We start from the raw sequence: 24,517 nt of genomic DNA, 5'->3' as shown, positions 1-24,517 counted from the left end.
CAAATGGGATTACCAGGCAAAGAGATGTTACCCTTCTGTCAATCAATTGTATTTTGTGAGTGCAATCTGCAGAACATTGTACTATGTGCTTGGGAGAGTACAACACAACAATATAATAGACACATTCCCTGCCAATAGTGAGTATACAAATCGAGAGGAGGAGGCAGACATTAATATAAATGAATAAATTATGGATATGTATGTGTCATGGGCTGAGGAAGTTAGGAGGGAGAAATAAGGGAGCAAGTCAAGGGGACGCAGAAGCGAGTGGGAAAGAGAAAATGAGGACTTAGTCAGGGATGGCCTCTTGGAGGAGATGTGACTTTGAAGTTGGGGAGAGTAATTGTCTGTCAGATATGGAAAGGGAGGGCATCTCAGCCTATAGACGTGACGTGGGTGAGAGGTTGACGGGTAGATGATGGACAAGATCGAGGTAGAGTGAGTAGGTTGGGGTTAGAGTGAAGTGCACGGGCTGAGTTGTAGTAGGAGAGTATCTTGGTGAGGGAAGAGGGTCTTAGGTTATTGAGTACTTTAAAACTGATTGTAGGAAGTTTTTGTTTTTTTAAGGAGTTCCCAGAAATGGTTTCTTCCTCAATATCAGGGAGAATTTACAATATCATCCTTACTCTGAATAGTCACAAATTCATATTGGCCAGTTTTATAAGAACTATGATCCGTCATTTGATGAATGTTCCCAATTTTTCTTGTTGCTTCCCAGGGTTGTCTTCATTGGATACTATTACCTATAACTGAATGAAGCTGCTCTTTAGAATACCTCACTGACTAGTTGATTGCTTCACACCAAGGAAATCACCACCTTAAGCATTTGAATGTTCAATTTTCTAAATATAATTATCACTGTTAGTGCTAAACCTGCTGAATATTTCATGATAATGTACTCATGTAGATGAGGTACATCATCATTTGATATTTCAGAGAATGGTTTCCCCTGAGATGTAGATTCCCATGGCTCTGGGAATATTAGGAATTTATCCCTAGTATTAGGAGTGTACGTTTTGCCCCTACTGGACATAAGGTTCTGTATTATGTTCTTGGGAAAATACAACAGAAAGGAGACACACATGTTATACATGTTCCCTGCCCACAAGAAGCTTACCCTCTAAAGGGGACGACATAAAAGTATTTGCAAGTAGAGTAATCAATATAAAGACTCGAGTGTACAACTGAAAGAATGAATATCCACACATTCTGAAGGTGGAAACAAATGATAATAAATAAATACCTCATTGCTAGAGATATGACAAGATGTTTTGAATTAATCAAGGAAGATTTTGTTGACGGAGGTGGCTTGGAACACAGGGAGAACTGTGGTCTACCAGATTTACTTCTTTTTTAATTTATGGTTCAGGAAACAAGACCTGAGGGCCAAATCTTGTTGACTCTATCATATTGAAGGAAACCTCTGAAGACTAAAGGTAAACAATAGAAACGATCCAGAAATTCGGTGACGTTCAGGAGTGATTTAAGGAAGGTCGAGTGCTCTGTGAATTTCCATTAGAGTTCGAACCCTAGGCTGGAATCACTAAAGTCATAGAAAGACAGACATTGCGAGAGGCATCCTTACAGAATTGCTCATACCCATTTTTCTAGCTTGATACTTGGAAAATTATTTATTTTCATTGAAATCCTGGGAATTTCTCTTTTATAGGTCCAGAAACATCTAAAGAGTCCTCCTATATGGAGAGGAATTTGTTCTTCACATTCTCAGAAAGACATCTAATGTCAGCACCCGAACTTGACACAGAGTCCAATAATGCTGTTACAAGACTTTCCTTCCTAACCAGAAAGAATATTGCAGTGACAGGTAAATTATTTAGGGGGATATTATCTACTTCAGCTCACTGAAAGATGATGGGGAAAGACTCTATTTATTGCCATTGTTCTTGTCTGTCCATCTCCCCCGATTAGACTGTAAGCCTGTCAAATGGCAGGGACTGTCTCTATCTGTTTCCGACTTGTTCATCCCAAGCGCTTAGTACAGTGCTCTGCACATAGTAAGCGCTCAATAAATACTATTGAATGAATGAATGAATAAAGACACATCTCGGTGAAGAAAGTGCTTCCAAGCTGAGCTATGTTGATTGACCCTACATGTTTCTCACTGAAAATTGGGCTACCCTGAATATGAATGAGTCACAGAGGAACCAGAGGGAGAGAGTAGTCCTCTGATAATCAATTAGGGGTTTTGTCTGGAAATCTCTTCACAAAACCTTAGAACCCAACAGTTGGGAATAAATATTTTGGTTAGATGTATTGTGAGCAAAATTGGTTCACACATCCAAAAATTTAATGCTTATGTAACCAATTTCCTGTTAATTCTTTTTCCAAGCAGCCGATTGCTGTTCTGTGCTGATGTAGCTTACAGTGATCTGCAATCCTAGATCCTTTCTTAAGCTTTGGCTCTTCCTGAGAACTAAAAATATACACCATTTTTAAGAGCTGCAAATTTTTTGGTAGGCAACGATATTAGGAATCATGATTTTATGTCTTTTCTTTTACTATACTGGAATGCAAGTCTGAAAGTACAGTTCAGAATAGGTAGTAAAAACATGTTAGAGTTTACATTCCCTATTACTTTTTTATCTATACTATGTATGGAAACTGTGCCTGATTTTTATAGCACTTTAGACTTTCTATTGTGTAGTCTAAATCAGATGTTGTGTGTTAGGAAAACAAGGCTCTGGAGGGTGGATAACTTTAGCTAGAACCTCATTGTTCAAATATACAACTTTCCTATGAAATTAATTTGAGAGTAAGGTGCATTGTGAACAGCAGTGAATTTAGAAAATTTCACTTGATATTGATCCAGCTACCAAATGTCTATACAGTTGATTTCATCCATTCAGAAAGAAAGTGTTTTTCTTCTTCAGTAAAAGGACTTTAAGAAATTTGTTCCCATGAAGTTTAACAAACCTAACCCAACAATTAAAAAGTAGATCCTTACCTATAAGACTTACTGAGCCCTGAGCTTTTTAATCTGGAAATCTTCTTCAATTAATTTTTCCCAAAATACTTTAAAAAATTAAGGTCACTGAGACACAACTTTATAAAGCACCTGAATTAATGTTAAGTCTATATACACATTTTAAAGTTACTTAATCTTGGGATTTCCTAATTGCTTGTTTTTTCTATATTTAATTACCCATCCTTAATTTTTGTAGACTAAAAATACCTAAAAGGTCTCTGATCCTATGTATTCAGCAACCAAATGTAGCCTTTAAAGAAAAATCTCCCCCCTCACTGCCCGAGATCATAGCCTCTCCAACCCCCCATATCCACTCATCCTCCCCAGCTATCTCCCAAGATGACCTCTCCCATCTTCTTTCTAAATATACTGCTTCCAGGAACTCCTCCTACCCCATCCCTTTATAGCTAATTAAAATGCTTGTGCTACCCTTCTTGCATTCTCATTGCTATCTTTAATTGCTCACTTTCCCGTCTTGCTTTCAAATACACCCACTTATCCCTTATCCTAAAAATACCCTCCCTCGACACTACTGCACCAGTTATCACCCCATCTCCTTCCTAACATTTCTAACTCCATAAATGAGTCGTTTACACCTGCTGCCTCCACTTCCTCTCCTCCAACTCCCTTCTCAATCCTCTGCAATCTGGCTTCTGTCCCCTCATGTCACAGAAACTACCTCTCTCCATCACCAATGACCTCTTTTATGACAAATCCAATGGACTCTATGCCATCCAAATTTTTCTTGACCTCTTATCTGCCTTTGACACTGCTGACCACCTCCATTTCTTGGAAGCATTATCAAACCTTGGTTTCACTGATGCTGTATTCTTCTGGTCCTATTATTTCTCTGGCCCTTCCTTTTCAGTCTCCTGTACTGGCTCCTTCTTTGACTCCCACCCAATAACTGTGGGGAACTCTTCAGGCTGGACTATGGGTCCTTTTCTATTCCCCATAAACAACCATTTGCTTAGAGAACATATCCATTCCCAAGACTTTACCTATCATCTCTACACCTATGACTCTTATTCTAAATCTCCAGACCTAAACTCTCCCATCGCTGCAATCCTGCATTTTTCTCCCGACTTCAGGACATCTCTTCCAAATGACCTGCCGTCACCTCACCTGGGTTTGAATTCCAGCTCCATCACTTATCAGCTGTAGGACTTTGGGTTTCAGTTTCCTCACTGGTCATATGGGAATTATACCCTACTACTGAGACTGTGAGCCCCATGTGGGTCATAGACTATGTCCAACCTGATTATATTGTATCTGACAGCATTTACTACACTGTTTGGTTCATAGTAATCAATAAATCAATCATATTTATTGAGCACTTACTGTGTGCAGATCGCTGTATTAAGCACTTGGCAGAGTACAGTAACACAGAGCCAGTAGATGTTCCCTGCCCTCGATGAACTTACTCTATGGAAGAGACTGACATTCATATTAATAAATAAATTATGAATATATACATAAATGCTGTAGAGCTGAAGGTGGGGTGAATAAAGGATACAAATTCTAGTGCAAGGGCGAAACAGAAGGGAGTGAGAGAAAAGGAAAAGTGGGCTTAGTCAGGGAAGCCCTCTTGGAAGAGATGTGCTTTTGATAAGGCTTTGAAGGTGGGGAAAGTGATCACCGGTCAGATATGAGGGGGAGATAGTTCCGAACCAGAGGCAGGATGTGGGTAAGAGGTCAGCGGCAATAGAGATTGAAGTACTGTGGGATGGTTGACATTAGATGAGTTAACTGGGAAAGCTGGGTAGTAGAAGGAAATCAGAGATAAAGTAGGAGGTGGAAGTGCTTTAAAGGCAACTGTAAGGAGATTCTGTTTGAGGAGGAGGTTGGTGGACAACCACTGGAGGATTTTGAGGACTGGGGAAAGGATTTGGTGACATATTACATGTTAGTTGAATAGAGAGATGAGTAGAGGATAATGCCAAGATTACAGGTTTGTGAGACAGGGAGGATGGTGGTACTGCATACAGCGATGGGAAAGTGAGGGTTAGGGTAGGGCTGGGTTGAGAATATGAGGAGTTCCATTTTGTAGTTGTTAAATTTGAGGTGTCAGCAGGATATCCAGGTAGAGATGTCCTGAAGCCAGGAGGAAATGTGAGACTGTGGAGAAGGAGAAAGATCAGGGCTGGAGATGTAGATTTGGGAAGTAAGTGCTTAAGACATACCATTATTATAATAGTAATTATTATTACTTCAAACTCAGCATGTCCAAAACTAAACTTGTCATTTTCCTTCCCAAACACTATCCTGCCCACAACTTTCCCATTGCTCTAGACAAAACTACTATCCTTCCTATCTCACAAATCTATAATCTAGACATTATCCTTGATGCAGCTCTCTCCTTAAATACACATACTGTCAGCCACTAAATCTTGTTGACTCTACATCCACATTTCCAGTATTCACTCTTTCCTTGCCATCCAAATGCAATCATGATGATTCAACCACCTGTCACTGTTTGTCTCAACTACTCTATGAGCTTCCTTGCTGACCTCCTTGCCTCCTGTCTCTCCCCACTTCCGTCCATAGTTCACTTTGCTGCCCAGATTATTTTTCTAAATAATCATTCTGTACATATCTCTCCATTCCTCAGGGATCTCCAGTGGTTGTCCACATATCTCTGAATCAAGCAAATACTTCTTGCCTCTGGATTCAAGGCACTCTCCCTTACTTATCCTTGCTCCTCTCCCGCTACAACCCTACCCAGACACTTAGCTTCTCTAATGTCATCTGCTGTGTGACTGTGGGCAAGTCACTTCACTTCTCTGTGCCTCAGTTCCCTCATCTGTAAAATGGGGATGGACTGTGAGCCTTACGTGGGACAACCTGATTACCCTGTATCTATCCCAGCGCTTAGAACAGTGCTCTGCACATAGTAAGTGCTTAACAAATGCCAACATTATTATACAATAAAATCACATTGTTTCTCTTTATGCCATTTTATTCACTGTCCCTTGCTCTTATCTCACTCACTGCTATCCTCTTGCCTAGACCTAGAAATCTGACTTAGAACTCTCTTCCTCTATCTTCCCACCCAAACCTCATTTTCCCCAGGCTTTTCCATCATTATGGACAACACCGCTATCCTTTCCTTCTCACAAGCCCGTAACCTGGCAATATCCTAAACTCATTGTTCCCATTGAATAAGATGATATTGATACATAATTTGTCATCAACTCCTTTTGATCCTATCTTCACAACATCTCCTGAATATTCCCCTTCATCTCCATCCAAGTTGCTATCATACTGATTGAGTTATTATATCCAACCTTGACTAGTGCATTAGCTTCCTCACTGACCTCCCTGCCTTGCATACCTCACATTTCCAATTCCCACTTCACTTGGATGCTCAGATTAAGTTTCTAAAAAACTACTCACTCCACATCTACCCATACTCCAAAAACTCCAATGAATGCCCATCCACCTCTACATTAAATAGAAACTCCTTACCCTTGGTTTTGAGTAGCTCTCCCTCCACCCCTTACCTTGCTGATCTCCTCCTGCAATCCAACCTGCATACTTTGCTCCTCTAACACAAATCTACTCTCTATACCTTGATCTCATCATTCTCACTGACAAGCCTTTGCCCACATCCTCTCAATGGCCTGTCAATCTCTTCCAGTTCATATCCAACATACCACCCCTCTCTCCATTTTCAAAGACCCACTAAATGTCTATCTCCACCATGTGGCTCTCTTAGACTAAGTTCTTAATTCCTCTATTTACTCTCCTTTCTGTGTTGCCTATACAGTTAGATCCTTACCCTTTAAGCACTCTAATTTTCAACCCACAGCACTTATGTACATATCCATCTGTAATTCATTTAAATGTTTGTCTCCTCCTCTAGTCAGTAAGCTCCTTGAGGGCAGCTTTTATGCCTACTCTATTTTAATGTACTGTCAAACCCTTGGTAGAGTACCCTACACACAGTAATGACTCAATATATTTCACTGATTGATCAATTGATTCTGTTTCATACTGGATCCAAAAAGGCTGGCACAGCTGAAAAGTGTTCTTTTATTCTGTCATTACATCCTATCCAGAATATGTAATGGAAACATACCTGGCAAACCATTGCTGTTTATAATAATAATAGTTATGGTATTTGTTAACTGCTTACTATGTGCCGAGCACTGATCTAAGCACTAGGGTAGATACATAGCAATCAAGATGTCCCACATGGGGCTCAGGTCTTAATCCCCATTTTACAGATGAGATAACAGGTACAGAGAAGTTAAGCCGCTTGCCCAAGGTCACACAGCAGATAAGTGGCAGAACCGGGGTTATAACCCATGTCCTCTGACTCCCAAGCTTGTGTTCTTTCCACTGAGCCACGCTGCTTCTCTGTAATATTTGTTGGGAAATGCACACTTCAACCAGTGCTATTTATTGAGTATTTACTGAGTGCTGAACATTGTACTAAGTACTTTGGAGAGTACAAAACATTATAGTTGCTGGACTCAATTCCTATCCCCAAGGAGCTTATAGTCTGTTATTTTTACATGCTGGTTTTGTGGTCTGTCCATAGTTTGCTTGGGCTCAAACATTTTTTATCCACTCATACTCATCTCCTTAACCTTTTAAATACTTCTACTAACTTGAATAGTGTAATTAAAAAACCTATTTCAATGGATACTTGTTTTTGGTGTATCACTATATTAACGATAGATCTTTAGTTGTCTTTTAGCTGAACGAGTTTAGAAAGAGAACACTTTGAAAAGCAATCTGTTGCATAGGCACAGGTAGAAACCATCTAATTCAAAATATGCTATTATTGTTACATGCTAACCTTGTTTGAGCATGTAATTGCATTTATCAAAGTTTTATCACCATTTTGAAGGATATTTAGATTGTTTTGTTCAATCATTGGAACTTAGAAGCTTAGTTCCTCTAGCACATTTTGTCAAAATAAGAACTGATTCAGTAAAGCACAGTATAAATATTGGTTAAAGAACAGTAACACAATTTTTGGCTCCACTCAATATATATATATTTTCTGTGGAACTACTATCCTATCTTTCAGGAGGAGCCAATCTGGTGTCATGTGGAGGGGATGGTTATGTCAGGTTTTGGAATATATTAACAGAACAGCTGGTGTCTGAATTCATGGCTCACAGTGGAGTTGGAGCTATTATAATGGCCATTGACAAAGCCAGTCGCTATCTCATCACGGGGGATCTTGATGGATGTGTAAAAATCTGGAATATCGAGGTACAAGGATGTCTTTCTCAATCCCAGCATTCATCTCAATAGTTTTTTATTGTTCTAGCTGTTTGTGAATTAGGTCCAGCGGGTTCTCTAAACAAAAGAAAAAGTGATTAGCCCAATTATTTGCAAGAGGCCATTCACATACATCTGGTTTCCAAGCAGCTTTTTCCATGGACAATAGTAAAAACAGCCTAATGTTTAATTAAAAGCCTTTTACTGAGCTGGAGACAATTAATTCTGAAGTAACATTAGAATGTGAGATCGTCTGTGGCATCCCATAGTTTATGCATTTTAATTAAGTGTGCGCCTCATTTTAGAATGAGTCTACTTATTGACCAGAAGCGTTCCATACAACAGAACCTCAGTAAGAATCAAATGGTGTTAGATCTGCACTTTTCAACTCGGCAACAGCTTCAGCTGGAGTCCAACTAACCAATCCCATAGTTCAGTCTCCTCAGCATTCTTTCTCAACTCTTGTTTTTCTTTCAGAGCACCATGAAAAGTACATGAAGGAGATTTTTCCAAGGACTTCTTGCTACTTATTTCCAAATTTCATTCATTAAAAGAAGAAATGCTTTTGCAATTTTGTAATCATATTGTAATATCTTTCTCAGACATTTGCCATTTCTTTTAGGAGTACTGTATTCAATCCAGTAAGAACAAAATTACTCAGCCACCTACTCTGATCAGATCATATCAACCTCATGAAGACCGCATTAGTTATCTGGAGACTTGTGAACAAAATGGTCATTTGCTGATTATCTCGTCTTCTAGCGACTGCAGCATTTCTATCAGTGATGTCTGTGGCTCTCCCATTGGGATTTTTGGACAGGTACAAATATCACATTTTGACTCTTCTAGGCAGCGAGGTCAAGCACCTGTGTTATGCCAAGGCAGTTTGTTTCTTTCTAAGTCACTCCTGGATTTTTGGTGTTTTGTTTTATTGTCCTGAGAAAAATTCCTAGGAAAAACTATAGATACCATTTTGGGATCATTAATCAGTGTTTTAGCACTGTGAACTCCATCAACACTCCATCTATACTCATTCCCTTGGAGAAGTTATTCGCTCCCATGGCTTCAACTATCATCTCTATGAGGATGACACCCAAATCAATATCTCCTTCCTTCTTCTCTCTCTCTCCCTCCAGGCTTGCATCTCCTCCTGCCTTCAAAACATCTCTACCTGTATTTCCTCCCACCACCTAAAACTCAACATGTCCTAGACAGAGCTCCTTATCTTCCCTCCCAAACCCTGCCCTCTCCCGAACCTTCCCCTCACTGCGGAAGGCACAACCATCCTTCCCATCTTACAAATGCACAGTGTTGGTGTCTTTCTTGACACCGCTCCATCATTCACTCCACATATCTAATCTGTCACCAAATCCTGCAGGTCTCACTTTCCCAACATCACCAAGATCTGCCCTTTCCTCTCCATCCAAACCGCTACCACATTAGTACAATCACTCATCCTATCCCCACTGGATTACTGCGTCAGCCTCTTTTCTCACCTCCCAACCTCCTGCCTCTCTCCAGTTCAGTCCATACTTCACTCTGCTGCTTGGATTATCTTTCATTCATTCATTCACTCATTCATTCATCTTTCTATAGAAACGTTCAGGGCATGTCACTCCCTCCTCAAAAATCTCCAGTGGTTGCCTATCCACCTCTGTATCAAACAAAAACTCCTCACAATTGGCTTCAAAGCTCTCCATCACCTTGCCCCTTCTTACTTCACCTCCCTTCTCTCCTTCTACATCTCAGTCCACACACTCCACTCCTTTGGTTCTAACCTTCTCACTGTGCCTTGATCTTGCCTGTCCCACTGTCGACCCCTGGCCCACATCCAACTCTGGCCTGGAATGCCCTCCTTCCTTAAATCCTCCAAACAATCACTCTTTCCCCCTTCAAAGCCCTACTGAAGGCTTACCTTCTCCAAGAGGCTTTCTAAGACTAAGTCCCCCTTTTCCTCAGCTACCCCTCCCTTCTGCTTCACCTTGACTCACTCATTCATTCATTCATTCATTCAATAGTATTTATTGAGCGCTTACTATGTGCAGAGCACTGTACTAAGCGCTTGGGATGAACAAGTCGGCAACAGATAGAGACAGTCCCTGCCGTTTGACGGGCTTACAGTCTAATCGGGGGAGATGGACAGACAAGAACAATGGCAATAAATAGAGTCGAGGGGAAGAACATCTCGTAAAAACAATGGCAACTAAATAGAATCAAGGCAATGTACAATTCATTAACAAAATAAATAGGGTAATGAAAATATATATAGTTGAGCGGACGAGTACAGTGCTGTGGGGATGGGGAGGGAGAGGTGAAGGAGCAGAGGGAAAAGGGGAAAAAGGGGGTTTAGCTGCGGAGAGGTAAAGGGGGGGTGGCAGAGGGAGTAGAGGGAGAAGAGGAGCTCAGTCTGGGAAGGCCTCTTGGAGGAGGTGAGTTTTAAGTAGGGTTTTGAAGAGGGGAAGAGAATCAGTTTGGCGGAGGTGAGGAGGGAGGGCGTTCCGGGACCGCGGGAGGACGTGACCCGGGGGTCGACGGCGGGATAGGCGAGACCGAGGGATGGTGAGGAGGTGGGCGGCAGAGGAGCGGAGCGTGCGGGGTGGGTGGTAGAAAGAGAGAAGGGAGGAGAGGTAGGAAGGGGCAAGGTGATGTAGAGCCTGGAAGCTTAGAGTGAGGAGTTTTTGTTTGGAGCGGAGGTTGATAGGCAACCACTGGAGTTGTTTAAGAAGGGGAGTGACATGCCCAGATCGTTTCTGCAGGAAGATGAGCCGGGCAGCGGAGTGAAGAATAGACTGGAGCGGGGCGAGAGAGGAGGAAGGGAGGTCAGAGAGAAGACTGACACAGTAGTCTAGCCGGGATATAACGAGAGCCTGTAACAGTAAGGTAGCCGTTTGGGTGGAGAGGAAAGGGCGGATCTTGGCGATATTGTAAAGGTGAAACCGGTAGGTCTTGGTATTGGATAGGATGTGAGGGGTGAACGAGAGAGACGGGTCAAGGATGACACCGAGATTGCGGGCCTGAGAGACGGGAAGGATGGTCGTGCCATCGACGGTGATAGAGAAGTCTGGGAGAGGACCAGGTTTGGGAGGGAAGATGAGGAGCTCAGTCTCGCTCATGTTGAGTTTTAGGTGGCGGGCCGACATCCAGGTGGAGACGTCCCGGAGGCAGGAGGAGATGCGAGCCTGAAGGGAGGGGGAGAGGACAGGGGCGGAGATGTAGATCTGCGTGTCATCTGCGTAGAGATGGTAGTCAAAGCCGTGAGAGCGAATGAGTTCACCGAGGGAGTGAGTGTAAATGGAGAACAGAAGAGGGCCAAGAACTGACCCTTGAGGACCTCCAACAGTTAAAGGATGGGAGGGGGAGGAAGCTCCAGCGAAGGAGACCGAGAATGACCGGCCAGAGAGGTGAGAGGAGAACCAGGAGAGGACGGAGTCCGTGAAGCCAAGGTGAGATAAGGTATGGAGGAGGAGGGCATGGTCGACAGTGTCAAAGGCAGCAGAGAGGTCAAGGAGGATCAGAATGGAGTAGGAGCCATTGGATTTGGCAAGAAGGAGGTCATGGGTGACCTTAGAGAGAGCAGTCTCGGTAGAGTGGAGGGTACGGAAGCCAGATTGGAGGGGGTCTAGGAGAGAATGGGAGTTAAGGAATTCTAAGCACTCCCTTTGCTCTTCCCCCCTTTTCCCCACCCCGAAGGACTTATGTAAAGTTGTACATATCTATAATTCTATTTATTTATTTGGATGCCCATTTACTTGTACTGATGTCTGTCTTCCCCCTTCTAGATTGTAAACCCGGTGTGGGCAGGGATTATCTCTCTTTATTGCTGAATTGTACATTCCAAGTGATTAGTACAGTGCTCTGAACACAGTAAGCAGAATGAATGGATGAATTATCCTCCAGTGCTGAAAATTTGGGTATAAGTCAAATTCCCATAGTACCATGAAAACAAATATATTTTCTGGGAGTCTTTTTCAATGTGCCACTGGTTTGCATATGTGTAGAAATGTCCAGGGACTCTCCAAGTGTTGGTCATGCTGGAGTAAGGGGGAAAGAGAGTGAGTTTTCTGTCTCGGCAGTTCTTTGTTGAACACAAAATCAAATATCAAAAATAAAAGAATTTTTAAAAAATTGCCAAAAGCTCTTCTAATGTTCAAATATCAAGATTGTCATCCTTGAGTTAATCAAGTAACACTTCAGGGAAGAATCGAATGGTAAGAACTTATTGATGGAATTCTTGAGTACAGTGAATATGCAAGCAAGCATTGCCATGGGATTCCCCTATATCTCCCATTATACTAACAAAGTCAGTTTCTTTACCCCAGACTTTAATCCTAATACTTGAATACCCCATCCCTGATTCCTTGGGAATCGGGTCGTTAAAGCTACAGGGTCTATGGTCCAAAATGGAGTGGGGTCCAATGGGTCAGGTGTCTTGAGTATGGAACTGCTTTCCCTACTTTACTTCACAAGCAACCAGGTTCTAGCCCGTGTGTAACCTAGTAACATGAGAGAGAAAGTTGGGAAGAAAGGAAATATTCTCTTTTCTTTACTATATATTGTAAAAGCAGACTATTTAAAACCAGCCCATAATAGACTACCTTTTACATTTTTTTACAATTATGATGCTATTCCCTCCTTCCTCCTTCCCTTCCTCCAAGATGACATTATTTAATCTGTGATTAATGTCCACTTTTGTACTTTCCCTTCATTTCTGGAAGATGGGAGAGATTGATGTCCAGCTAAGAGCTTCCCTCAGCCAACCATGCAGGGTGACCAAGCACCTGGGATATGTCAAGGCAGCTTGTTTTTTCTCAAGTCTGTCTTGGATTTCCGGTGGTTTGTCTTGGAAAAATCCAGGGACATAGCACCAACTCTGACATGACAAATATTAACTGACTTTCAAGATGAATTGGTCACTTATGAAGCCTGGTGAGATTTTGTTCAAAAATAATTCCTATTAACAATTATTTAAGTAAAAAACAAATTCTATTATTTTGGTAAGCATACATCTTGCCCAAAGTTTCACAACTCACCGAATCTCTTGATTCCACCTTTTCAGAAAGAGCACTGGCAAATTGGAAAGTCTTTACCTATTCCTAAAAGAGATGACAAAATGACGGAAAATGAAGTGCAACAGGAAATTGATGAAGAGTTCAGGAAGGAACTAATTGCTTCACTTCCTGAGGAAGATACATTTTTGGTCACAGCAGATCATTCTGTAGCAGATGATGAAGATAAATATGTCTCAACAGACTTGTAAGTTTTTTTTTAATTGTGTAAAATAATTTTGAACTGGGAATCTAGAATTATTTGGTCTCAGTCAAGGCAGCAAGATATTTGAGAGAGATGAGGATTTATAGAAGAGAGACTGGATCTTTAGAAGGGGGTGTAATATGAACTATTAACTAAAGTTTCTCTGCTGGAAAGCTATATTGAAGATGGTGTGAGTAGGAACAGCCTAAAGTTTGAAGGTGAGTTGGGCAGAAAAGGTGAAGAAAAGAGAAATGACTAAGTTTAGCCCATGAAGAGAAGGGACGGGGATTTGAGATGCTATAATTCGGGAATGGTTCATTGAAACACACATATTATGAAGCTTCATCAGAAACCCCTGATGACAAGCAACATTTGGTCTTGAAACTATTCAGACCTCATGAATCAGAATGGAATTTCAGTGAATTCCTTAACTGAATTTGTTCAAAGATGTTTCTTAATTTACGCTACTTAGCTTAGGAAACAAACTTCAAATGAAGTTCTTTTAGTTTTTGTAGGTACTTAGCATTTTATAAAAATATTGTTCTTGCAGATGTCGAGGTATGTGAGATTTCTTATCAATAGGCTATATTTGCATCCCAGGTTATTATCACCCTAATGTCTCTCTTCAGAACTTATCTTCTGCATAAATCAACCTATGAGAACAAGGACATGAGTGGAGAAAGGCAGATTACACCATAATGGAAGAAAAGAGAACTCCTCTCCAACTCCAACCACTTATTCTCAGAAGGCTCCTAACCCACTGCCTTCAAACTAGCTCATGTCCATCCTATTCTGAATAATTAATTGTGGTATTGGATAAGTGCTTTCTATAATACTCATAATTATGATATATGTTAAACACTTTCTATGTGCTAGGCACTGTTCTAAGCAGTGGGGCAGATACAAGGTAATTAGGTTGGACACAGTCCCTGTCCCACATGGGGCTCACAGTCTTAATCCCCATTTTACAGATGAGGGAACTGAGGCACAGAGAAGTGAAGTGACTTGCCCCAAGTCACACACCAGACAAGTGCTGAGATTAGAACTTTCTATAATAATAATAATTATGGTATTTGCTACATGCTTACTATGTACCAAACACTGTACTAAGTGCTGGGGTAGATTCTAGATAATCAGGTTGGACAAAGTCTCTGTTCTATATGGGGTAGTTGGAGAACAGGTGTTTAATCCCCATTTTATAGGTGAAGAACTGGGACAGAGAGAAGTTGTGTGTTAAACTCTTGGTACAGTGTTTTGCACACAGTAAGCACTCAATAAATGAGATTGAATGAATGTCTTGCCCTAAATCACACAACGGAAAATGGCAGAAGTGGGATTAAAACCCAGTGGGAGTCCTTTGACTCCCAGGCCTGTGCTCGTCTCATTAAGCCACTCTAGTTGCCCCCAAAAAATGCAGTGAAAAGAACATGTAACTTCAGTCTGGAAATTTAAATTCTAATCTCAACTCTGGCCCTCTGCATGACCTTCAGTGAGTCAGTAAACCTCTCTGTATCTCTGTTAGCTCTGGCTAACTTTTAGATGGTGAGATCCTGTGTAAAGAGAACCTTCTCTATCCAGCATTTAGCATTCAGGAAGACCTCAATCAATACCATAAGTATTAATTCTGAATGGCAGATCAACTCTATCCCTCTCTCTCTCCCTGGTAATAACTTGGCCTCTGGAGCTCAACTGCTCCCAGTTTCTCTAACTCCAGGGCACTCTACTCCTACCTGTTTGGACAGTTTTATTTGTTTTTTTCAGCTTTTCTTCAATATCTTCTTCTGAGCAGAAGTTTTAGAATATGGTGGAAACCTTTTATAATGCCCAGGATAAGGATAGAAAATGTATGTTCATGAATAAGAAATTTGTTTGGCAACCAGGATTGCAAAAAGGGAGTGAAGTTAACTTCCTTTCTCCTTTAATACTTTTTTGTTCAATGCACTGCTTTTTTCCAGAAACAATCTATGGGACAATTCAATGCTAGGTGTAAAATTCAAAGAGAGAAGTGCTCTCAAGAAAAAGGCACACATATTCAACAATGAAGAAGTTTTACGAAAATCATCTAGTAAGTAATCTTGTTGAGTTCAGTTTATCAGTATTAATAATCTGTACCATAGTAGTGTAGCAAAGAAATAGTTGTGATTTAGAATTCCTACACAGAGTTTCACAGCATCAACCAATCAATCCATTGTATTCATTGAGCACTTACTGTGTGCAAATCACTGTACTAGAAGCAGCATGGCCTAGTGGAGAGATCATGGGCCTGAAAATCAGAATATCTTGGATTCTAATCCTGGATCTGCCACTTGTCTGCTGTGTGACCTTGGCCAAGTCACTTCACTTCTCTGTGCCTCAGTTGTCTTGTCCTATGCTGTGGAGTCATCCCCGACCCATAGTGACACCATGGACACGTTTCTCCAGAGGACCCCGACTCCAACTGCAATCATTCTGGGAGGGTATCCATAGAATTTTCTTGGTAAAAATACAGAAGTGGTTTACCATTGCCTCGTTCCACCCAGTAAACTTGAGTCTCCACCCTCAAGTTTCTCCCTTGCCACTGCTGCCCAGAACAGGTGAGTTTTGACTGGTAGCAGATTGCCTGCCACTCGCTTGTCACGGCCCAAGCTAGGAATGGAATGGGTAGGCCTTTGCTTGACTCTCCCTCCTGTAGTCGAGACTGGTAGAGGACTGGAAACTCTTCAGGTGCAACCCTGAGAGGGATGTGCCTTACCTCATCTTTAAAATGGGAATTAAGATTGTGAGCCTCACATGGGTCAGGGACTGTGTCCAACCTGATTTGCTCATATCCACTCCAGCATTTAGTACAGTGCCTGGTACATAGTAAGATATAACATAACAATTACAATTGTTATCCCATAACAATTATAATTATTATTTATTACGAGCACTTGGGTGATTACTACAAAATGATATAACAGACACATTCCCTGTCCCCAATGAACTTCCAGTTTAGAGGTGGAGACAGACATTAATATAAATCAATAAATTATGGATATAAATATATATACATAAGTGCTGTGGGGCTATGGAACATCTGATCAATCTACCTTCATTTTGCCGTGTTCCCTGCAGCAGCTGGAAGAAGGGCCAGGGAGAGTGAGCTGACCTGGAGAACTCTGGGGAAGAGCATCATGAGTCTGGGCAGAATTATACTTTCCAAGTGCTTAGTACAGTGCTCTGCACACAGTACAGTAAGCACTCAATAAATACGATTGAATGAATGAATGAATGAATTTTGGCCTAGTGGATAGAGCACGGGCCTGGGAGTAAGAAGGATCTGGGTTCGAATCCCGACCCCGCCACATGTCGGGTGTGTGACCTTGGACAAGTCACTTAGCTTCTCTATGCTTCAGTGCCCTCATCTGTAAAATGAGGGTTGAAACTGTGAGCCCCATGTGGGACAGGGACTGTGTCCAACCCGATTACCTTGTATCTACCCCAATGCTTAGATCAGTGCCTGAGTCATAGTAGCGTGGCTCAGTGGAAAGAGCTCGGACTTGGGAGACAGAGGTCATGTGTTCTAAACCTGGCTCCGCTGCTTGCGAGCTGTGTGACTTTGGGCAAGTCACTTCAATTATCTGTAGCTCAGAGACTCACCTGTAAAATGGGGATAAAAACCGTGAGCCCCACGTGGGACAACCTGATCACCTTGTATCGCCCCGGTTCTTAGAACAGTGATTTGCACATAGTAAGCGCTTAACAAATCCCAACATTATTACAGAGAAGCAGCGTGGCTCAGTAGAAAGAGCACAGGCTTGGGAGTCAGAGGTCGTGGGTTCGAATCTTGGTCTGCCACTTGTCAGCTGTGTGACTGTGGGCAAGTCACTTAACTTCTCTGTGCCTCAGTTACCTCATCTGTAAAATGGGAATGGAGACTGTGAGCCTCACGTGGGTCAACCTGATTTCCTTGTATCTACCCCAGTGCTTAGAACAGTACTCTGCACATAGTAAATGCTTAACAAATACCACCATTATTATCATTAGCAGTATTATTATTGTTCCTGGTGATGGATTGCCAAGTGGGAAAACTGGGGTTTGTTGTTCTCCTCCCTTCATGTCTACTTTTTCCTGTCCCTCCCTTCTTCCTTTCTCTCCCCAAGACTGGGAGAGAGACCAACTGAGGCAAGTTTTTGGATGGAATTGCACTGATGCCAGGGAATCACTGACCAGGTGGGCTCCCCAAGACTGGGCTATTCACTCGCCAAGCTCTTTCCCCAAGCGTCCCTGGACTGGTTCTCTTAGGCCGTTTCTCCCATTGCTTCCAACATGGCTACGTTTGAAGCCTGGGCACCTTCTACCATCACTGCCCTGGCTTCAGGCATGCAATACTCTAAAATTTGCCAGGGTCTTTTGGCAACTGTAGACTAGAACATATATCTCTGCAGCTTCGTTGATAAGAAAATAACTAGAAAAATCAAATTAAAACCCCTACTTTCCGAGTGATTTTCTCCATAAAGTGAGATTTGAACGGTTTTAAGGACATTATTGCCCTCTATAATGAGATGATTTCACTGACTATTCTCCAGTGATGTCCTAAAGAAATTCCACTTCCAGAGAGATATATAGTGTGGAGAATTCATCAGTTATGTTCGTAGAGGATCGGTAGTTGTCTTGCAATGCTAAATAGAAATTGTATAAAAAAGACAACTTGATTTAAGCTTTTGTTTATTGTCTGTACATCATCAGCATTTATCATGTAGAGTAGAAAGCTGAATTTTCCATTTTGTCCAAGTCTTTTTTTTTAATAGGCTAATTAAAGCAGTTTCTCATCATCTGGTGGTACAGATTACCAATACAATAGCAGTTTCTTTGTTTCCAATATATCAGAGCTGAAAAGTTCCCTGAAATTCAAAGCTTTGAAGTATTCTTTTATGCATTGTGACTCATTTCTCTAGCTTAATTTTTTTTAATAGTATTAGGAGAAAATGATGTTAGGATTGTATTTCTTGTGCATAAAAGAGAAATTGGAGACTTTCCAAAATTGTGGAAAATTCATTTCTATGTGGAAAAAGGCAAAGAATAGAAATTTAAATACAAATGAGTGGAAATCTTGAGCTTCTTTTGATCCTATTGATTAAAAGAGAAAGCAGATTTATTCTCCACAGCTGCGTTTAGTGGAGTGGCTGAACATTGCAGCTGCCCAAGTCGAGAAACGTGAAGGTTAGCTGGGCATGGAATTTCTCTTCATTGTCACAATGAATTCATTCTAACTTGTGGAGTCACCTTACTGTTTTGAAGTTGCATTTAGGTCACTCAGTATCGGAGCCCTAGAGGAAGTAATTGAGATGAATAAACCTGATTTTCTGCTCAGCCCTGAGAAATACTTCAGAGAAAGGACTGAAGAGAAGTGCTCTAGAAGTGTAGAACTTCCCACCCTCTCAGAAAGTAAGTCTACTATCATTATATCTTTGCCTTCTCTATGAAACTTTCATTAGAGAAAAAGAAGAGTCAAAGACACATCGTGCCTTTGCCATGTGTGCTGCATTGAATGAAGGAAGCTGTGCCTGTTTTCAAATTTTGGTACCTTAGCACGTTTTGGTACTTAAGGAAAGAAAAAGGGAAGCTTTAAATTAATCAATCAGTTGATGGTTTTTACTGAGCGCTAACTATGTGCAGAGTAATACTAATAATGATGGTATTTGTTAAACGCTTACTATGTGCTGAGCATTGTTCTAAGTGCTGGGGGAGATACAAGGTAATCAGGTTGTCCCACGTGGGGCTCACAGTCTTAATTCCCATTTTGGATGTGAGGGAACTGAGGCACAGAGAAGTTAGGTGATTTGCCCAAAGTCACACAACCGACAAGTGGCAGAGCCAGGATTAGGACCCATGTCCTCTGACTCCCAAGTCCGTGCTCTTTCCACTAAGACACCCTTATTAGTATTGTTCTATGTGTTTGATAGCATATAGAACAACATATAGCAGACACATTCCCTGTCCACAGCAAAGCTTATAGTCTAGAGGGGGACACAAACATTAATGAAAATTGGTAATTTATAATATATAATTTAAGGATATGTACCTAAGTGCTGTTCGGTTGAAGGTTCCGCAAATATCAAATGCTTAATGATTATAGATTTAAGTGCGTAGATGTGTAGGAGGGGAGGGACCCAGGGAAAGAAGGCTCAAACGGTGAAGGGCTACTGGAAGAGAGATGCTCTGGAAACTTTGTCATTAAGAAAATAAGAGACAACCCTCAGCAGGGTTCTTCCCTTCTCCCTTGAAAAGGTGCTCTATGTAACTACTACTACTACTACTACTACTACTACTAATGATAATAATAATAATAATATTTGTTGTGTGCTTACAATATGACAAACACTGTTTTAAGCCCAGGGAAAAAGATATATAGAAATTGGGTTGGACCCAGTCCCTGTCCCACATGGCTTCACAGTCTAGGTAGGAGGGAAAACAGGTAATAAATTCCCATTTTATAGATGAGGAAGCCCAGGTATAGAGGGGTTAAATGAATTACCCTTGGTCATGCAGCAGGCAAATGGTGGAGCTGGTATTAAACCCAAGTCCTCTTTCTTTCAGGTCTGTGTGCTTTCTATTAAGGCCATTTCCCGTATCTACAATTTATTTTAATATCTGTCTCCCCCTGTGACTGAAAGATTGTGGTTGGTGCATCCCCCAACTCTTTGATATTGTGCTTCCCTAAGTGTTCAGTACAGTACTGTGCATAGAGTAAACATTCAGTAAATACTATTGATTGATTGATTTGGAGATTTACCCCTCAATAGCTGCTCTGAAGCTTCAGGTGGAGCTCCAGCAGGTTATCAAATGAAGAGGAAAAAGGAGGATAAGCTTTTCATTCATTCAATCATATTTTTTTGAGCACTTTCTGTGTGCAGAGCACTTGGGAGAGTGAAATATAACAGTAAACAGACACATTCCCTACCCAAGTCTAGCTAATTTTTACGCTGTCATTTTGACCTCAAAGTTTCTCTTGATTCTGCTATTGAAAAGGATCCACTTCAACCTAACAATTTGACTTGATTTTTCCAAGCGTGTTCCAGTAAAACAGAAGCCATAAGCGGAAAGTGATGAGCAGGCTTCCTTGTTTGTTGCTTGTTAATTTTTTATTCTTTTATTTTTCAGTATTTGCTAAGCTCTTACTATGTGCCAGGGATTGTACTAAACATTACTATAGATACAGGATAATCAGGTAGGACGTTATCCATGTCACACAAGGGGCTCACAGTCTTAATCCTCACTTTACAGATGAGGTAACTGAGGCACAGAGAGGCTAAGTGACTTGCCTAAGGTCATATAGCAGACAAGTGGAGGATACAGGATTAAACCCAGGTCCTTCAACTCCCAGGCCACTGTTCTCTTCTCTAGGCCATGTGGCTTCTATCCGTGTGATCTTAGTATTGATCTATCTGTAGCTATATTATAGACCATGCTTAAGGATATTATCTTGGAGGTTTCTGCTGCAGTAATAGATTTATTTGAGTATAGCACAAATATAACTGGAAAATCAAAGTGTGCAGTTATCCAAGTCCCCCCTTTTCCTTAGCTCCCCTTCCCCCCCAAAAATCACCCCAACTCGTTCCTTGTGCTCTACCCCCCTGGTCCGACAGCACTTGTGTATATATGTACATATCTATAATTCTATTTATTTATATTAATGCCTGTTTTACTTGCTCTGATGTGTATATATATCTCTAATTCTATTTTTTTACATTGATGCTATTGATGCCTGTTTACTTGTTTGGATTTCTGTTTGCCCCCTCTAGACTGTAAGTCCATTGCGGGCAAGGATAATCCCTCTTTGTTTATTCAGTGTGGCTGAATTGTACTTTCCAAGTGCTTAGTACAGTGCTCTGCACGCAGTAAGTGCTCAATAAATATGATTGAATGAATGAATGAGATATAATAACATGAAATGATGTGTTGGCTATTGAAGCATGCACTTTTTGGTTCCAAGTAGTGAGAAGCAGCATGGCATAGTGGAAAGAGCAAGGTCTTGGGAGTCAGAGGTCATAGGTTCGATTCCTGACTCCACCACTTATCAGCTGTATGATTTTGGGCAGGTCACTTCCTCATCTGTAAAATGGGGATTAAGACTGGCAGCCCCATATGGGACCACCTAATTAACTTGTATCTACCCCAGTGCTTAGAGCAGTACTTGGCACATAGTAAGGGCTTAACAAATGCCATCATTATTATTATTGTTATTGCTGAATCATGACTTGAAAGTGTCATAATGTTCTTTAAGTTGCCAGTGCTTTGTGTGTGGCTCTGGGAGATAATATGAGGACTTTTGGTGACATTATGGCCTAGTGGAAAGATCACAGGGCTGAGAGTCAGGAGATCTGGGTTCTAATCCTGACTCATCCACTTGCTTGCTGTGTGATCTAGAGCAAGTCACGTAAGTTCACTCAGCCTCAGGTTCATCATTTGTAAAATGGGGACTAATGTGTTCCTGTGAGCCCCATGTGGGACAGGGACAATGTTCGGATTGCATTCTACCTACCCCAGGGTTCAGTACAGTGCTTAGCAACATAGCAAGCCCTGATAATAACAGCAGTTATTTGCTCCCATCTAAGAACAGAAACCTCACCATGAAATGTATGTGCATAAGGCACCTCTAAGGCTGACTCTTACTCAAATCTAGGAGAGGCAGCTGGATGTGGCAGAAGAACTCATTAAAAACATCCCAAAGCTCATGTACCCATGAGCCAGCAGACTGAAAAATTTGAACAGATGCTGCTTCTTAACAACACTACTGTGACCTGACTTGTTAGATGGCTCATGATAGAGGGCACTTTTTGGTTCCAACTGATGATAGCATTGTTGGAGAATGTCAGCTCTGACAAGGCTAGCTGTCATGAGACTGACTCTGTGCAGACCTCCTGATTGCCTCTGGAGACCTAGGACTGCTGCCCACTGTCCCTGAAAGGATACTGACGTACCCTGTCAGAAGCACACGGTTGGTGATGCCCAGGAGTCCTGGGCCAGATATGGAAGCACTGGTGATTGCTGATTTGAAAGTCTTTGACTTGTGGCCATGGTTTTTCCTTCAGCAGTTTTCGGTAGTTGCATTGTCCAAGAAAATTTGAGAGAGAAATTGCATTTTCCACTGAAAATTCAGCTCCAATATACAGGGCTGTTTGTTGTAGACATATCCAAAAGTTCATTAAGCCAAAAAAAACACTTGGGGGGTTGGAGGGGATTAAAATACAAGCACATTTGGTTTCTACACTGCTCTCAAAAATCTCTCAAGAAGATGTGAGTTTTCCTTGCTGGATAATTTTGGAATTCAATTATGCTCATGGAAGAATGTTCTTTTTATGATGTTGCTAGATTTTCATCACATTTCACCTTGTTCTGTTGCTCTCTAGAAATGGAAAATAGCTGGTCAACATCCTCCTAATAATAACAGTTCATGCCCTGAACATTGAATATGACACTAACCAGCTAACTCTTTCCCAAAACAAATAAATCAGCTCCTTTCATCTTTCCCCACTTAGCCAATTTGCTCTATTTTCACTCATTAAAGAAGCAGCATGGTGTATGTAGTAGATAGAGCACGGGTCTGGGAATCAGAAGGTCAAGGGTTCTAATTACAGTTCCATCACTTGTCTGCTGTGTGAACCTTGGGCAAGTCACTTCACTTCTCTTGGCCTCAGTTACCTCATATATAAAATGTGGATTAAGACTGTGAGCGCCATTTGGGACAAGGACTTAGTTCAACCTGATTACCTTGTATCTCTCCCAGTGCTTAGAACAGTGCCTGGCACATAGTAAGTGCCTAAAAAATACCATCATTATCATTATTATTATTATTATTAGGAAAGAGGATGGGCATGGGAGGCAGAGGATCAGGACCCTTGCCTTCTGTGTGGTCTTGGGCAAGTCACATCACTTTTTTGTGCTTCAGTCTCTTTATCAGTAAAATGAGGATTCATTGCCAACTCTGTTATATTGTACTCTCCCAAGCGCTCAGTACAGTGCTCTGCACATGGAAAGCACTCAATAAACCCAAATGATTGATTGACTGCTCTCCTCCTACTTAGACTGTGAACCCCCCTGTGGGATAGGCCCTGTGTCCAACCTGATTATTTTCAATCTACCCAAGTGCTTAGTACAGTGCTTGGCAAAAAATAAGCATTTAACAGCTACCACAATTATAATGATCAATACAAGTAGTACTGCTTAGTATTATTATTAGTAGAATGAATCTGGTTTTGAGGCACTCAGTCGGCTCCCTCCTCAACTTATCCTGCTCCTCCCGACCTACAGTTCAGCCAGGACACTTCGCTCCTCTAAAACCAACCTACTCCCTGAGCCACATTCTCACTTCCTTCACTGTTGACCTCTTGCTCATGACCTCCCCACTACCTGGAATTCTGTCATATCTACTCTCCCAAGTGCTTAGTACAGTGCTCTGCACACAATCAGCACTCAATATCTACAGTTTTTTGGTTGACTGATTGATTGATTGATTGAAAACTTCCCTGACTAACCTCTCATGGCCCCATCACCAGCGTGGCTCAGTGGAAAGAGCACGGGCTTTGGAGTCAGAGGTCATGGGTTTGAATCCTGGCTCAGCCACTTGTCAGCTGGTGTGACTTTGGGCAAGTCACAACTTCTCGGTGCCTCAGTTACCTCATCTGTAAAATGGGGATTAAGACTGTGAGCCCCACGTGGGACAACCTGATTCCCCTGTGTCTACCCCAGCGCTTAGAACAGTGCTCGGCACATAGTAAGTGTTTAACAAATACCAACATTTTTTACTTTTCCTTCCTGCTGCACTACCCAGGTACTTTAGTCTGTTTTCACTAAGCAATTAAGTTCTTGCTCACCCAACCCAGTATGCGTGTACATACATTTCCTTTTTGTACCCAGTGACCTCTCTGACTATAAGGGTTGATGATCACAGGAGGTTGATTTCCTCGTGATTATCTGTCCTAATACAATCCCATCAGCTTTGTCATTAGCAGTATAATGGAGTCAAAACAAGTGGTATTTGTGAAGTGATTACTATGTGACCGGTACTGTCCTAAATGCTGG

At 41.5% G+C, this 24,517-nt stretch overlaps 1 protein-coding gene across 1 annotated transcript in view; it reads left to right on the top strand.

The window, feature by feature from the left end:
* WDR49 (WD repeat domain 49) overlaps positions 1-24,517 on the top strand; it is a 156,094-nt gene that overhangs the window by 121,129 nt on the left and 10,448 nt on the right. The window contains exons 13-18 of the mRNA XM_039914527.1: positions 1,670-1,825; positions 8,028-8,215; positions 8,847-9,044; positions 13,281-13,477; positions 15,430-15,539; positions 18,734-18,880. Of these exons, the coding sequence (XP_039770461.1) occupies positions 1,670-1,825; positions 8,028-8,215; positions 8,847-9,044; positions 13,281-13,477; positions 15,430-15,539; positions 18,734-18,880 (996 nt within the window). The remainder of the gene's footprint in view (positions 1-1,669; positions 1,826-8,027; positions 8,216-8,846; positions 9,045-13,280; positions 13,478-15,429; positions 15,540-18,733; positions 18,881-24,517) is intronic.

This window comes from Ornithorhynchus anatinus, chromosome 1 (assembly GCF_004115215.2).
Source record: "Ornithorhynchus anatinus isolate Pmale09 chromosome 1, mOrnAna1.pri.v4, whole genome shotgun sequence".
NCBI lineage: Eukaryota > Metazoa > Chordata > Mammalia > Monotremata > Ornithorhynchidae > Ornithorhynchus > Ornithorhynchus anatinus.
This window is presented reverse-complemented; position numbering and strand designations above follow the sequence as displayed.